The 17771-nt window shown below is 38.3% G+C and overlaps 1 protein-coding gene across 4 annotated transcripts in view; it reads right to left on the bottom strand.

Moving 5' to 3' along the window:
• Positions 1-652: 652 nt before the first annotated feature.
• The window catches only part of LOC113235189 (teneurin-m), a 504828-nt gene continuing 487709 nt past the window's right edge, over positions 653-17771 (bottom strand). For 3 of the 4 annotated variants that reach the window (XM_026470803.1, XM_026470802.1, XM_026470801.1), the window contains 15 exons: positions 14600-14761; positions 13011-13310; positions 12755-12910; positions 10438-10715; positions 10148-10364; positions 9674-10078; positions 9261-9596; positions 8968-9175; positions 8454-8480; positions 7734-7950; positions 6585-7170; positions 6236-6488; positions 2349-6132; positions 1881-2252; positions 653-1798 (listed from right to left, as the gene is read on the bottom strand). In XM_026470803.1, the coding sequence (XP_026326588.1) occupies positions 1442-1798; positions 1881-2252; positions 2349-6132; positions 6236-6488; positions 6585-7170; positions 7734-7950; positions 8454-8480; positions 8968-9175; positions 9261-9596; positions 9674-10078; positions 10148-10364; positions 10438-10715; positions 12755-12910; positions 13011-13310; positions 14600-14761 (7658 nt within the window). In that variant the 3' untranslated portion in view covers positions 653-1441. Of the gene's footprint in view, positions 1799-1880; positions 2253-2348; positions 6133-6235; positions 6489-6584; positions 7171-7733; positions 7951-8453; positions 8481-8967; positions 9176-9260; positions 9597-9673; positions 10079-10147; positions 10365-10437; positions 10716-11095; positions 12406-12609; positions 12911-13010; positions 13311-14599; positions 14762-17771 lie in introns of all 4 variants that reach the window. The other variant, XM_026470804.1, reaches the window with a different exon arrangement.

Raw genomic sequence — 17771 nt, forward strand, 5'->3', positions numbered from 1 at the left:
CACATGTGTACACTAAATATATGTTCAGTCTAAAAAGATAAAACTTAAGTCAGCGAGAAGGCCTATCCCAAATATTAAATGTCTGAATTTAAAAGACTTTATGGTTTAGGAAAAAGTCGTTCAAATCAGACACTTTACATTTAGAATTTTGATAAAGCGAGTCATTTATTATCTTACTTGTTGTACGACGGTTAAAGACAGGTATGTAAAGGAACGAGGCTATTGTGAGATTGAAATTCTCTCTTCCATTATCACATAACTTTCTCTTTTTCTGTTGTCCAACATGCAGAATAGTAAAGATACGGCTTTATAGAACTACAGCTTGATTTATTACACAACACATGCAGAAGTACGTATTATCGTTCAATTTTAAATTAGGGACATCATCTGTACCTACAACACTTTGAAACGGAATTCTAATAAGTTAAAACGAGGTAGGTCCAGTGGACTTAGATTCCTTTTTCTATAGCTTTAAGGTTGCTAAAACTAAGAATTAATAATAGTATTGTTAGTACACATGACGATCAGTTTATTTGTCTATTTTAAGCTTGAGGCCTTTCTACATTACGGGGTTACTGCTATTTAGAACTCTGTCGCTCCGAAAGAATAATGAGAAACGATACGGGGAAATATGCCCTCTACAAATTTTATATTTATTGCGAAATGGTTACATCTACTGCTCCTGCCAGTTGAATTTGAAGAGTCAGATGCGCTAAGATATAAAAAATATAAAATTATTATTGCTTATATAGTTACAGTATTGCGAAGTAAAAAAGACCTTAGGCCTAACATTAAAAGGAAATACTACAAGAATAAAATATTATTTACAAGTACCTAAAGGTATGTATAGAACGAAATATTTGGCTAAGATACGTGTTAGGAATACATGATTGGTGAAATAAATCTACGTGATGTGGTACGTACAAATTATTAAAAGTAGAGAGGTAAAAGATAGTAAAAATAATATCAAAAATTCATATAACTGTGATCGCTCTTGAGTATTTTTGGTTTCAATATTATGCTCAGTTTAATATTATTTTGTTAACATTTAACTTTATTTTATTTATGACTCGGTACCCTGCTATGTTATTCCAGATTCTTTTTCAGTTCATAATGTATAATTATATAAGCTAAAACAGGGATACGGAGTTTATTATTGCTAAGTACGCAAAACACAAATTGAATCTTGCTGTTAGCCAACATCGTAAAGTGTTCATCAGAAGTGTTTCTCATTCCTTTCCATTATAATCTGTCCATTTATACAGAACTTTTTCAATAACATGATTGAACCGTTCATGACGACTTGCGAAAATACTTTCAGTCCTATAATTTTTTTAAGAACTAAAACCCTATTGAGTTTCAGAATTCACAATCCGCCATTTAGTTGACGGATTTTAAATTTGGAATTCAATACGGTGGTGTTATGGCACGATTAGAGAAGTCACGAGCGGTGACGCGCGCGGCCGCTCTTTCTCCTTTTCCGTCTTCCATCGCGTACAAACATGATGTTAGCTGGATCGTCAGCTAATTGCGGATATTTAGACAGGGAGTGGACGTCCTTTGCAGCCCATCCGTCCACTATTCCATGGGATATGAGTTCTTCCTTTTCTTCCTCTGTCCAGGAACCTCTGCCTTCCCATCCGGCTGCGACAAGCGCCTTCTCACGCTCCCACGCTCTGGCGGCAGCTCGTTTATGGGCATGTTTAAGAAGCTTGATTCTCTCTTGCGCTGGATCGACACCATAACGCAGGACGATAACGGCTTGTGCTGAACCTTTACCGACTGCATGGACTCGCACCTGGAACAGAGGTAGAGATATTTTGTTAGTAGTGGACTAACGAATAAGAACCATGGTTCACACTGTGGTCAACGAAACTTACCTCCAATCCTTGATCGTTAGTTTCATCTTGCGAAACATTGAACTTGCCGGATAACCTTCTAAGTTCCTCCATATCATCTCTGATCTTCAGCGAGTTGTCTTTCACGAAGTAGAATACATCTTGATCGTGAATACTGAAGTGAACGTCCAGGAAATATGAATTATTAAACACAGTTGTAATGACATCTTCTACAACGCTATTAGCACCATCGGCAACGCTTATGAAAGCTTTCCCATCTACTCGAGATATGAGGACTCCTTCTCCGAAGACTCCACGTTTGTACGAAACTCTTGGTAGAAGATTGCGGGTAATCGGTTCCATTTTGAGCAGAGGTGTAGGCACGAAGTCAATGTCGGACAGTTTGTCGTTCACCTGTAAATATTAACAAGATTGTATTATAATAGATATATTTAATTCGTATTGTGGAATAAAGTAGTTGTGACAGTAAAAATATTTATAATATTTTACCTTCTCAATGATGCATTGGAGACCAGACATCACACCGAAGTCAGGAGCTAATTGTGGAGCCGTAACCGACGTCATGGGTTGGAAGATCATGTCTGTAATGTACTTCGATCCCATCATCTTATTAAGATCATATCCATACAATTGTAGCCAACTTGCTAAGTTAGTCATGTATGGAACGTACTGGTTCTTATTTATTGGGTCGTTGTTCTTAAATCTGTAGATAAAGATGTCTGTTGGCAGACTTAGTTTAGTCGCCAAATGTTCCCAGCTAGGTGTCATCCATTGTCCGACGACAGGATCGTATAGGCGATTTTCCAGATAGATCAAATTGGTGTTGAAGTCAAATATGCCTCCGTGGAAGTCCACAGGAACATAGAAACTTGGATTAGTGTCTTTGATGATCTTACCGAACGGACTGCGTTTTATTTCCTTTATGATTTCACCATTCACATCGAATACTACAAGCGGTGAGCCGTTGTGATCTGTAGCGACATAAAACCGCTGGTCTTCAGTCTCGATGCAAGTTAAGAAGTCTCGCTGGTCGTATAAGAATCTAACAGTTTTCTCTGTTTTTGGATAATGCATGTGGGTAATCAAATTCGGTGTCTGCGGATTCGTGTAGAAGAACTGAGTGACGTTATTCTTATCATCTTTCCAAGCAACAAGTCGGTTCCTATCATCGTAATAATACCACATTTGGAACTTCTCTCTTTCGAAGGCATGCACGAATTGCCCGCGACAGTTGTACCTATACTTTTGTTCTCCACGTCGAATTACGAATCCGCGACCATCATAACTGCTGAATTCAATATCACCGTATTGGACAACTCGGTCACCGCTGTCGTATCCAAGGTAACGTTTTTCCCCGCGTTCTATTACCCCAATAACGTTGCCATTTTCGTCGTAGACGTACTTCCAATCGTCTTCAGACCCTACAACTTCCATTAGATGACCGTCGTAGTTATAACTGATCCGTTCGTTTGATGAAGTATCGCCAATCATCATCTTCTTTGTCTTGATTCGATTCCTTACGTCGTATTCCAGTTCCAAGCGGAAGACATCAAAGGATTTAATGTTCATGAGAACTGTTTTTATTCTGCCGTGGTCATCATAGTCTGTGACAGTGAAATATTGCTTGCTGGTGTCCTGCATTACAGAACGGTTAAAAGTATTTCTGTAAATTCTCAAGTCACTGACTCCTTCAAGAATACCCAAATTTTGATTGTACTTCAGTCTCAGTTGTGGCATTTCCTTGCTATTGATATTTACGTCAATAGTTGAAAGTCTTGCGTTACCGTCGTACTGATATTTGCAGTGGGCGTTGTTCAAACCGCTCTTTGAATTGTATTTCATTTTTACATCTTTGAGTATACCAGCATGGTACTTGTAGTCTTGCTTGAGTTCATACTCAAGATCCACAATATCTACGTTCTTTACCAGTTGTGTATTTTCGTGGTAAACGTAACGTATGGAAGACGCTCCAGCCAATATCATTTCCAGTTTCCCTGTGCTATCATATACGTATAGGATCTTACCAGATTGATGAGGGAATATTTTTGCCAGTATATGACCATCGTCGTTGTAAAGGATTTCGTAGGGATGTCTGTTCATTGGAGAAAAGTATTGGTACTTGAAGTATCCAAGTGAAGTCATAAGAGCAAAGGTATGAATGTGACCTCGAGGTGTCGTCAAGTTCTGCAGGGCTCCTGAATCATCGTAGTCTAGCAGATAGTCACTTCCTCTAGGTGTGGTTACTTTCAGTGGAAGACTGGTGAACATGTCACGGAATGAATACGCCAAAGAAGAGCCATCACCGTAACGAATTTCATGTAGTCTTCCAGCTCTATCGAAGCCGTAAGTCTCATTGAGATCGCCCCAACTCCATCTTGTCAATCGGTTAAATCGGTCATATTCCAATTCTACTTCGGCGAAGATTCCGTTTCTAGGTCCCCACTTGACTGGTCTAGCTGTCCTATCGTACGTGACATTTAATAGCTCCACCTTGTCGTCCATAAAAACAGCAACTGTGGATGAATCTCTGTCATATTCGAGAGTTAGAAGATTTTCGCCATTTACTCGAAGTTTGCGGCCAATTTGTGCAACGGCCTTGCTACTCTTTCCTTTATTTGATAGTCTGCGCAAGAAGTACCGCCATTCAAATCTGTTTGCAAGATCTCCACCAACTTCAGTTCTTTGTTTCGCAGGTACAGGGTAGCTCTCGCCAAGGATAGGGTCGATTTCAGATAAGATTGTATATGGAACAGTGTCAGTAGAAATAACATGACCCCAAGGCATGCTTGAAGAAATGCTTCCATCTGTAGAGATGATGGTCTTCTTTTCAGCTTCTCCGACTTTAGTATTGACAGAAGATCCTTTGATAAGAATCGATACTGGTTTTCTATTGTTTTCGCTGACGAGGACTGTTGCGCCTTTCACACTCAAATCGAAAGTGAGGTTGATGATACGCCCAGTTGGAGTGACAGCCGATGTAAGTCTTCCAAATTCATCGTACTTGTAAATGTAGCTTCGGCCTGTACTGTCATATTTAGCTTTGAGCAATCCTGTGGTGCCGTAGTAATCGAATGTCATATTAAAGTTGTCAGGTGTTCGTAGTTCTTGGAGCATTCTCATTCTTGACATCTTTAGTCTGCATTTCTGGCCCTTGGTGTTTTCTATTGAATTTACCAAGCTGGAGTAATCTCTTAGTAAGAACACTTTGTTACCCGCTGCATCGGTAACAGTACTGAGTTTTCCATTGCTTGTATTCACTGTGTAAGTAAAGACATAGTTGTTTTCTCCTGTCAGAATGTTCTTTGTCATAATGTGTTGTCCAAATCTGTTAAAAATGTAGATTTCCTGAGTGTCTGGTGAATATATTTCGTATTCTCTAGCTCCACTTGCATCCGGAATACTTGCCATAACAGATCGTATTCTATAGTTGGCTTGATCAGCAATGTGAACAATGCCATCTGGACTTACGATAACTGCTGAAATTGTATTAAATTTGGAGTTAGAAGCTAGGAAGTGATCAGCTTCGAAACAGTCACAACCTCTTTCCAAACAGTTGCATTTTGATTCAGCGCCAGCATACAAAGAGATTTTTCCATCTGTAGTGATGAGACGTACTCTATTGATTCTTTGGGAGTCACTTTCAGCGACGTACAAATCTCCTGCAGCTCCGAAAGCGATGCTTTGTGGCATGACTAAAGTGGCATAAGTGGCCAATTCAGTATCATAGCCAGACATAGGTGACGGGCAATGTAGAGGTCTTCCAGCAATAACTTTAACTCTGCCATCTGGAGCCATTTGTAGAATCATGTGGTCATCTATAATGTGGAGGCTGTTATCTAGAGGATTGATTGCTAGTTCAGTCGGCCATCTCAAGTGAACCTCTTCTACGCTGAGTGTTCCTTCACAAGGTATCGGCTTCCAATGAGCTCTATGCATGTGATTACCGATAACTGTTGTGATGATGCCATCCCTATCAACCATTCGAATATTAGTGCCATCAGCAAAGTACAAAACATTGTCGATTGAAACGGCAACGCCTTTGGGGTAGGCAAGCTTTGCGTCTCTGGCCAAAGCTCCATCCCCACAGTGCGCTTCATCTCCTGGTAGACATCTTTCGCCAGAACCAACAACGGTTTCCCAATTATGTTCGGGGTCGTCGTAGTCTTCAGTATTGCGTACTTTTATGATCTGGTGGGATTCCGGATCGGAGATGTAGAGAGTTCCATCCAATGGTGAGAGGGCCATATGGTAGCGGTAGGAGACTCGAGTGGCGCTGAAATAGAAATCAATTTGTTTTAAATCAATCGTGAAATGATGAGCGCTCGTAAGGGAATCTTATTTGAATTGAAACTTGATGAATGATAGTGAACACTTACTTCAATTTAACCACCGTGCGCACAGTTCCATCTGTGTTGATTTTTCTAACGAGATTGAAGTCTCCGACGAAAATAGAGCCATCAGGAGCAGCTGCTAAAGCCACTGGTGCCAATAGCCTCGCCTTGTTAGCAGCGCCGGTACATTCAGTGCCACATTCGAGGGCCCTCTGCCTTCCGTCTCCCATAGTTGTGATAATAAGCCGAGGTTTGTGTTTCAAATAGATGTTTGTTCCGTCACCCTTTTGTAGGATGCCTGAAATTGCGAATAATAAATTTATAATTTTATAACATGAAAACTCCAACAAATAAAAATTATAAAGTTTATTAGCAGTTAACAGAGTATATGTACCTTCATGGAAGTTGTAGCGATGATGAATATCCAAATTCCATCCACCAACATCAGAAATACTCATATCGTGGCCGCTTAATTTCGTTGTCTGTACATTCCAAATGATATCTTTGCAATCAGTGTATTGATATCCCACTTTCACTAACGCGGTTGTTACTCCGTACACTCTCTGTCTGTAGACGTTTAATCTATTCCAAGGGTATGTAAATTTAATAACAGGGTCAGCTTCAAAAGTCTTTTCGAACAAAATGCCCTCAATGGTGATTCTCAAATGAATTAAAGCCAGTGTTGGGGGTACTTTCTCAGGAGTCAATTGCAGTTGAATGGTCGAAAGATAGCCAGCTGCCCTTGAACTGTGATAAACAAGATTCAGGCCCGTTCCAGGAATTTGCAGACTCTCCTGTACAACTTGTGATTCAGCTAATATAGCGCTCTTGTCAGGACAGGCGCCCTGGAAGCCATGTTTCCACGTAGCTAATACTACAGGTTTCATTGCGTCATAATCGTGGGCTAAGCAAGCCTGCGGAGGACCCATACCACTCTTTTCATCTGATGTTGTCATTACTAAAGCGTCGATAATCACAACCTGGAAGAAATCATTGACTGATTGGATTGTCTTCTTATCCAAAGCTTGTACTTAATTCAGGTTTTTATTATACGCATCTGGAATCTTAATTTAAGGACTGGTACGCCCATTAATACCGAATTCGCCACTGAATTACTCAAGAATGTCGACTTATTAATACAACGGCGGAGTTAAAATAATGCAATTTTAATCGTAAGTTTGCATGTTTGGCGAAAAAAATTTAAATCGCCCAGTATTAAGTGGAAGTCGTTTGTGTTATAAACGACTACATCAAATCTTCAGACTGTAATGTCGGCCCGTAATGTTCACGTGTTGTGAGCTAAGTGATTTGGGTTATGTGGCCATTATTCTTGTAATGTGACTCAGAAAATTGAATTCATAGCTTAGTTTACAATAATCGTCAACCGTTTTAATATTTCTTTAAGCGCGGTGAAATAATAGGCAAAATGCCAATAAAATTAATATCTGACTATTAAACCTTATACTTTTTTTAAAGTAATAAATTTCTGACTTGTTAAAACTGAAGTGATTTATTTTGACCCTATGTTGCACGCTATACAAACCTCATTCCAAGGCACGAAAACAACTTGCGAAGATCTCTTGAAAGGCGCTCTTCCGAAATGTAAAGTAACTGCACCCCCACCATTCACCAATAGATCGAACCAACCGTCGTCTCTGGTCAGTGTGAACCCTTCAAGAGGAGTTGATGTGGAAACTCTGACTCCGACGAGGCCTGATCCGAGGGAAGTCACTACACGACCTCTAATCACGGCAGAACGACTGAAAATTGAAGGTGCTTAATGTAGGATTAGAAACGGATGATGTTAAAAATATTTAAGATTTCCGTGGTCATGCTGTATATTAACGACAAAACTAGTTAGGTCACTAGGCGTGGACTTCTTAGACGAGACTTTTAAGATAGGATTGCTACTGATTGATGTAGTTAAGAATTTTTCTATGGTAATCTAATGCTACTATTATAATAACTATGGTTTTCGTTGTAAATATATGTGGTTTTCATTGAATGACTTTTAAAGGCGGTCTACACCTAATCAAAAGATACTTAAATACAAGTTCTGATGTTAAATCGTAATTAACATTAAAATAAAAAGCGACACAAAACGCACAGGACACAATAATGTTCAACTAAATATAATGACAAATCACATAGCATGCAAAATTACTAAACACGCGGATGATAAATACTTATATTTGCCAATCAAGAATATATAAATGTAAATACAGGATCTAAAACACACACTCCTACTTTGGTTGTGTCTTACCTCGTATTGAAGTGATTCCAAAACATACTGCGCAGCGTTAGAGAGGCGAGAGAAATAAAGAATAAGTAAGTACGAACGTACAATACATTTTTATAATTTAGAAGAAGAAAATTCAGATTCTTTTTAGTAATACTAACGTAGATAAAGAAGTTATCAACAGTTGAAAAGTTAATGAGCATGCAAGTGCCAACATAAATGTTATTCTGTATTTGAATTTCCTTCAAATTTTAAATGAACATAAAAATATAATTAGTTTTTCGTACATAAGGTGTTAGGAAAAGAAAGGAACACATTGTGGAACAATTCGCATAAATAAACATTGGGATCGACTGGGGCACAACATTGCGTATTTTAAAACAATAACAGATAATATATCGTTCTTAATACATTAAGTAGGTTAGTTACCTAGCTTGTTTTGGGCAAAGACCAGTTGGTATTGTCATTTCAATGGCAACTGCTCCCTGCAACTTTATCCTTAAAACTAACAATTAACACCAAACATTCAAGTTCTCACCTCTCGTTGAACGTTTCCTGTTTAGCGTAGTTTTGGAGACTACCTTCATCGATGAGGAACTTCATTCTCTCGAAGAAGGAAGCGGTGATTGCAGGCGGTTGTTTCCTGAGCAGGATGTCCGTTGGTTTGGGAGAAGACACACAGAGTTGGCTTCCTTTGCATGCTGGACTTTGGCAACACTCCGGGTCTTCACAGTCGACTAAACCATCTAGATATAAAGCAAATTTTTTGTGTGAATTCTTAGAATTTGAATTTTTGATCCCAATTAAGCTTTGTAAACTTTGAAATTTTACCTTTGTCGTTATCTTTAGAGTCATCACAAATTTTCTCTTTCAGCGTGGTACAGTCAGGTCCATCCCATCCATCGAAGCATTTGCACTCCCAGTGACCGTCATTGGCCACTCTGCATTGACCATGTCCAGCGCAACCTCGAGGACAACCTTCTAGCGTGCAGTGTCTTCCATTCCAGCCAGAAACACAAAGGCAGGTTCCATTCTTGCATTGTCCATGGTCACTGCAGCGGGCGTCACATAGTTTGGATGTGCAAAATTCTCCAGACCAACCAGGATCGCAAACGCAAGACTCTCCTACGCATCTCCCATGTACACCACAATCCAAATCGCATACCTCTGCAAAATTATGTGAATTTCAGAAAAATTATAACAGCTTGTCTTGTTTAAAAATGAAAAATTAAAAACAATTGTACCTTTAGAGCAGTCATCACCAGACCATTTAGCGTGACAGGTGCACGTCTGAGTATCAACATCGAACGTTCCATGACCTGAGCAATCTGGCAAGCACTGAAGAGCGTCTTTGTCCATGGTTGCACAGTCTGCTCCCTTCCACCCCTTCTTGCAGATACAAGAGCCTTCAATACAAAAGCCGTGTCCTGAACAAGTTGGGTGTGGACAGTCAACCTCTCCGCAAAATTTGCCTTTGTAACCTCTGACACATGAACACTTTCCGTTGACGCAGTGTCCGTGGCCATTGCAATCAGGGACTTCGCATTCATCATGACGTAGAGAACATTCTTTGCCTTTCCATCCAGGGTTGCATTGGCATTCTCCGTTGATGTATTCACCGCGTTGACTGCACAGCACAGGACACACACCTACACGCATTTTAAATATTAGTTTATGTGTAATAACGCTATATAATCTTTTACTAAAATAAGACTTACTTTCGCTGCAATCTTCCCCACCAAAACCAGGCTGGCACTGACAATGACCCATCAAACATTCCCCTTTGCCAGAGCATCCATTTGGACAGTTATGGGTCATATCTTCGGCTACCATTGCTACGAATGTGATTTCCTGAGGATCGCCATTGTCGTTGTAAAGAGATAGGAACCAGTGTCCTTGTTCCATGTAGTGCGTTACTTCCTTCTTCACTGATGGCTGCAATATGAGAAACAAGCTAATTTGGAATATGTTCTTGCAAATATTAAAAAGTAAATTCTGTTGAACTTACATGTGAAGCCCGCGTAGTCCTCGCCTTGAAACCACTCAAAACTTCCAAGAAATGATACTGAGTTAAGGTCGGCAAAGCATTTCGTCTCGCGTAAACTCCTATTGACGCTCCTCTCGGAATCATATAATCAAATTTCACATAAGAAGCTTCTGATTGAAAGAACTGTACGTTCCAATAACTATATGGAGGGATTTCATTTGATAATTTGTCACCTAAACTGATTTCTTTGAAGGTTGTCCCATCTGGAGGGAACGTCTGTGCTGGGAACGTCCGCGCACCTATAAAATTGGTTTTAGTTAACACAATGATCGATTTGTGTGGTAACTCTGAAGCTCAAATCAACACAGCACAGTTTTCATGCGAAAATGTAATGAATTCTAAACAGACTTAACATCAACAATTGTACTATACTATATACGATTGAACTACACACTTATATTCTGTTAGCTACTTTATTACAAAAGATAAAGTACGATTAGTACTAGTAAATACTACATCTAAAAAGCTCATGCAATTGAAATGAAACTCATCGGACCCCACACCTTTCACCCGCATGCAGGTTAGTTATTAGAAACAAAAGTGTTTGTACAGAAGTCCTATCCAATGGGTTTGGTGAGAGTTAGTAAGTTATTGTCGGTATCATATTCAGTGACCTCACCTTCCAGTATTAGAATAGGTGGAGGCTTAACTTTTGGGCATATGAGTTTTACTGTTTCAGTAGTTGAATAAGACTCCGTTTCTATTTCTGTTGTTGATTTTATATCAGTTAATAAATCATCTGAACTTGTTAAATAGTCATCAGTCGATATTTTAGTGCTTTCGGTTACATTGAATTCCGTAGGATCTTCAGTAGTATTACTACCGTCTGTTGAACCTAGAGAATCAGTACTGTTTATAACAGTATCTGTACTATCAAAAGGTTTATTGGTACTACCTCCATAATCATCATTGTAAAAGTCATCTGGCGATTCCGTATTATCGCAACTTGGACAAGAACATTCACAGGTTCCTCCCCAACTAGCAACAGTATCCACTTCTTTAATGGTTTTTGTGACACCTTCTATAGTAACAGGCTTATTAAAGTTTGTAGGTTGAGTTGGTTCGGCTTCCATAGGAGTTATTTTGACCGTTGGAATTTCATTAGAATCACCAACTGTAGGAACTTTCACTGTTAACGAATAAAGTGGTTTGTATGAATTTTCCGTATTATCCGCAGATATTGTTAGATTTATCATCACATGTTTGGCGTTAGTAAAATCCGGTGTTTTGGATTCTGTAGTCATATTTACAGTAGCGTCTGAAGTCGGCGATGTAGTCGTTATATGTACAGGATTAGTATTAGTTTCACTCGGTGTTGGTGTAGTCAAAATGGCATGCTCGGTCGGTGCAACGAACTGGTGTGTACTAACGACTATCTCTTTTGTTGGTTTACTTGTAACAGGTGTTTCATTAGTTGTGACAGGAGATGTACTTCTTACAGTGGGTGAAGTACTTGTAGTTTCTGTAGCTGCAGTTTGACTGCCGCTATCGTAGTGAAGTTTTTCTCTTTCCTTTTGTTCAGTAGGTTCGTCTAAATCTACATGTAGTTCCTCACTCACTTCATTTAGTTTAGCTAGTAATTTCAGATACTGAAGCTTTTGAACACCATATGTGTAAATGGATGAGAATGAATCGCCTTGCATGGAATCAGGTTCATAAGCAATGCTTTCTTTTTTGTTTTCATTTTTAGGTATTAAGGATTTTTCTGTTATTAAGACTGCAGGTGGTTGATCTATGTTATTGTCATTTTTATTAACTGACTCACTATGTTCTGAATTGCTGTTGGAGTCACGATTAACAAAGTTGTTAATAGTTTCAACAATAGAAGTTGAAATAGAAGTTGTTGATGTAGACGTAGCGATACTAACAGTTTCGTAATTATTTTTTATAGTTTCGGTAGTTAAAGTTGATGAAGGAGTAGACACAGTGACAGTAAAATCTCTAACTGTATCAGTAATTATTTTCTCATTAGGTTCCACATTAACATCGCTCTCGTTATTACTCGATGGGCCATCAAGCTTAGTATTTGTTAAATCACCAGGATTAATCGAATGATAATCAACAGTGCTGGACATAAAAGCGATACTTCCCTCATTTTCTGTTGTTGCGGCATCATCAGCTCCCAAAGCAGTCTCCACACCATGCACTAAGCTAACAGTGTTCACAGAAGGCGTGATTTCATGCAAAGTATCTACATTGGAAGTATCCGTGAAAGAAACAGAAGAAGTTTGTACAGAAGCAAGTTCTACGCTTCTACGAGGGCGAGAGTGTCCATTACCTGAGCTCTGAGGTGAGCTTTGATGAGGTCGCGCTAAAGATTTGTTATTAGATTCCTGCGTCGTGACTTTTGACGCTGAAAAGTTATCAGTTGAATCGCCAACTACTACGTTACATGCTTTTGAGTTTTGATATGACCAGTTGACGAAGTATGATGCTGTGGGGAAAAAAATAAATTAGTTAATTAGACTATTAGATATTAAGTTAATTAAATACTAAGCAAAATATACATATTATCTTTGTTTCGAAAGTCTTACCTGATATATAGGAAGTGAAGGCTAAGAGAAGAACAAAGAGTATTATGAACACTATGGCAGTACATTTCCACGAACACCTAGAGGAAAGGTCTTTTCTGAAGTGGAATCGTGAGGCGCCCTGAGGGAAATGCGTTGCGCGGAGATTATTGCGGACTGGTAATACGGGGACCGGTGCTCCAAACGCTGGATGGGACCTGTCGTTCCTGTCCATTCTCTCTAAGGTACTTTTGTCTTGTTTTCCTGGACTACTACAGGATGAGTTCGACTTGTAGTCCATAGACGGATTCTTCTGTATGTCCCCTGAAATTGAGATTTATTACTTTTATTTTTCTGGTCGTTTAGGTGTAAGTCTCAAATCAGAATGTTTTCTAAGGGTTCCGTGTTTAATGTTGCATATACATACCTAACGTAATTACACAAGTTCTTATAAGGTGTGTCTTGTACCTAAGTGTATTGATCTTAATGGGATGATCTCAAAGTCGAAGATGCTTATCTAATAACTCCTTTAACAAGTTTAACTAAACTTCAAGTTTGTAATAAGATGGTATCGATCGAGTCATAGTGAACTTTGTAAGCCTTTGAAGTTTGAATGAAGTTTCAGTTTCATAGAGAAGATTAAAAGTCTAAGAGAATAGCATATTGTGGATTGCTCTAGTAAATTTTTCTCCAAATATTTCTCGAAAAAACTTTCAAGTGCTTTCTGAAAGATTGAAGAATTTATTATGAAAACTAACTCCCCAACGTTATTACTTCACGAAGTTATAAATTGCACCTGAAGGCATGTAGGGTTCCCTAAGGGTTTAGCGCCCGCGCTTACAGATTTCGAGGTTATATTCCACGGTGCTTACAAGTTACTGTTATGCTCGAGTGAGCTTGTAAGTTCCCAAGACCCAAATTCTCCTTAGACTTTGTTATCGCGTTCCGTATTCTGAGAAAACTACAATATTCCGACAAATTTCTGGAGCTGTTGTTACTTTTGTCTTCATAGAAATTCAGATACGCGTAAAGACTTATCCTGTTAGAGCTTGAAATAAAATTCAAAAGTGTTCAGGTAACAAGCAAACTAGATGCAAAGCTTTGAAGTTTCCCGATCGGAAAGTTTTCATAAAACCAACTGAACAGTTGGCGGGATCGAAATGTAGCGGAAAAACTGTTTAATACTTCATGTTCCGTCTTTGTCTTTTTGTTAACATAAGTTATGTCTAACAAATCACCAGGAACAAAATAATCTAAAATTCAGCCGCTAATAATGAGATTGTATTAGAATTTGATATAGTGTGTTAGTAATAAATGTAATATTAAGGTGTGGGGTCAATTAGTTGGTATGTTACTGATTTTATTGAAGCTGGTAAACTTATTTATAAATATTGATTTGTTTCGTCTGTTTTATGATATCCTACACTAGTTTATTATTACATTGCTTGCATAATGACGTGCATGAACATCGGAAAAAGAATGTTGACTGATCTTTGGTGGGATAAGAATATTGGTATAAAATAAGACGCAAAGGAAACTTCTAAAAAAGTCGATGAGATTTTATCCATGTGGAGTGTATAACCCAAATCTGCTCGATTACAGAAACTTCTTACCTGAAGGCACATAGAAATTGCCAGAAGGCGTGCGTACGAGACACGAGGGCTCAAAGTCACCCAGATCGGCTGGGTTACCGGTAATACGTCCGTTCAGACGTGACATGGTCGGGTTGCGCGGGGGCACATCGGGCGGAGGCCGCGTACCTTCCAGGAGACAACCTGAAGACAAAGAAAAAGGCTGTTAATTGAAAATGTTTATAGTAAAATTAGTGAGGTCCGTTGGTTTGTTCCGTGGCTCAGTTGACAAACCATGCCAGAACATCGTTTGCTAGGAGACGTTGGTTCGAATCCAGCCGGATCGAATTGAATTTTTTCTAAGTGTTCGATCTTTGTTTAATAATTGTAACAAACTAATCGAGTAATTTCACAAAAAATAATTGAATATCATGGTGGTGAAATATCAGGATGTCAGGATATTCAATAAAACTTAGAGCTGTTACACATGGCGACTTTTAGCAGCGATGCAAACGCGATACAAACGCGATGCAAACGCGATACAAACTATTACGATATAAACTACGATGCATGTTTCAAATTAATTAACTAATTTATTTATTCAATGTGTTTATTAATTTCACTTTTAAGTTTCCAATTAACAAAACGAAATAATGTGCGTAAACCTATACAGATTTTTCGTACATAATTAGTCAACATAAGCGACTGTATTGATGCAGTCGCGTGTTTGCATCGATGCAATCGCCTATAAATCGCAAGTGTAGCAAATTACATAACAAAAATACAAATAAAATTTGTTTATGTGTCTGATATTGCCTTTGTTTCGATTCTATTTGTACATAATTTTCGGTTAATGCATCATGCACAATTTTCCAATATAATATACTTTGCGGATTTATAGCAACGCGTGACATTTTTATGTGATTTTATAATCAAGCGTAGTTTTGTCGACCCACAACTTACAGAATTTTGGTAGGTGGTTTTATGAAGATATCATAGGGAACCATAACTTATAAAACTTAACATTATGGACGATTGTAAAGGTAGAGTAGGTAGGTACTTAAGAATAAAGTGTATCCATCAATTTGAGCTGAAGGTGAAAGCGCTAAAACGTCTTGAAACTTTCAATATACTTACGTCACTGTGAAAGCATGAGTAAATAGTGACCAAGCAAGATTTGTTTGCGTCATAGATGAATGACTTCACAGTATTTCGAGTCCATTTTGTTATAATTTTCTGTTACAATTGAGTGAGTGACAAAATAATTTTGTTCTACTAGACTAGAGTTCTACTTATATATTTAAGTTATTAACCACGGAAGAAAAAAAAAAACAGTGGAAGTGTTAAGCCTCGCTTACTATGAGAACCGATGGCGCCAAAACTCACAAATTCTTAATTTTAAATACGACAAAATCTTGATATTGGTCGTAGTTTCAAATTTAAAAAGAAATAACAAATTCTGGATTGTTAATATAATTGAAATTTTACCCTGTTGGCACATCGTTCAAAGTTCAATATCATCAATACTTAGTATTACAAGTTACGACGTTTTGATATTACGTTGAAATTTCAATCAATGTACTGCCATCTAGCGTTTAATTGCTGAACGACGGCGAATTAGAGTTATTAATTTAGTTCGTGTGTGTCCATATTGCAGCGGTATAAGTTACTTTCGATTCTTGTAACAAAAAAAAATATTTCGATGAACAGACAATTGAAATTTAAATTAATTTAAATTTAAAAAATTCATCTATGACTGAAACAAATCTTGCTTGGTGACTATTTACTCATGCTTTCACAGTAACGTAGGTATATTGAAAGTTTCAAGACGTTTTAGTGCTTTCATAAATTTATAATAAGACTTTCCGATGATATGAAATACCACCACGGGTTATTACGGGTTTTTGGTGCGGCTATCAGTTTGACACTCCAAATTTTAGAGCATTTGCACGAAAGAATGACACAACCATACCACACAAAGAGAAAATAGCGAACTGAGCTCAGAGAGGTCTTTCGAGACCTATAGTCCGCAAGCGTTTGACGCTAACTAACAACCTCTACTGTATTTATTGTTCTGTGTTATTAATTGTGACATATTTGTTTACATTTACGGTTATCTGGTGACAGCCTGAACACAAAGACGAAGGCTTTTACGTAGTTATGTACATTTTAATACGTGTTTGGTGGCTTGGACATCGGTGTATCGGCCATCTGAGCAAATTTTCTGGGTCCACCACTAAATATGACGAATATCATGCATCATACGCATATCTACATAAAGTTTCAGTTTTATTTGGTTTATAAATTCCATCACAAATCACAACGTGTCAGACGTTGACGAAATATTTTTTTCTTGACATTTTGTAATGGTTTATGTGAAGAGTTGGACTGCTGTTCATTATTTGTCTATGTATGACAAAAGCGGAATATTTAAGGAAGTTAAAATTACGCAACATTACGTTTTTGATGCAAATGGAAGCTTTTTGTACAAGAAAAAATAACTTAAGGTCACGTTAATATTGATTAAAGTGCTTAAGGCGGGGTATCTACTATAACACATTGTAAATGCATATACTTTACGCTCTTTCCCCACTAGAGCACAGCTTTAGGTTGTTTGAGTTTTAAATAATTTATCCCTTGTACCCGGTAATAAGAAAACACTTATTTCTTATTGCACATAAAGTATTTATTGATCTTATTTCTTTGTAAGTACCACGCCCGGGTATGACTCGCTATAAGTTAAATTTTACAGAGTATTTCCAGGAATATTTTCGTCTCAAAATGACCTAAGCCTAAAAGTTAATATAAAAGGGGTCATGGGATTTATAAGTCGTCAAAATTGTAGCAAGTGAGAACGCGGCGAAAGGCCACCTCGTTCGCGATGTTAAAAGCTTTAACCGAATTAATCGGCTCTCGGCAGCATTAGGAGCCGGAAAAATTTAATTAATTCCATCCACGAAAATTTACAAGTTGAAATTCAATTAGGGGCGAATATTGCCCGTCGTAATGGCTCGTAAACAAATAGAGCCGCGTGAATCGGCCCATGCAAATGGATCAAAGATCGCGTGTTTCGGTAGTTCGTTATAAAGGAAATATATTAGATCGGGAGCCATTCCTTAAACTGCGGGGCGCGGCGGCCTCTCCCAGCGCTAATATAAGCTAATGGAAAATCGAAGTATTATCTGCACCCCGCTCCCCGTGCAACGCCGAGTCT

The sequence above is a fragment of the Hyposmocoma kahamanoa genome, unplaced genomic scaffold (assembly GCF_003589595.1).
Source record: "Hyposmocoma kahamanoa isolate Upper Pololo Valley unplaced genomic scaffold, ASM358959v1 87, whole genome shotgun sequence".
In the NCBI taxonomy this organism is placed as follows: Eukaryota; Metazoa; Arthropoda; class Insecta; order Lepidoptera; family Cosmopterigidae; genus Hyposmocoma; species Hyposmocoma kahamanoa.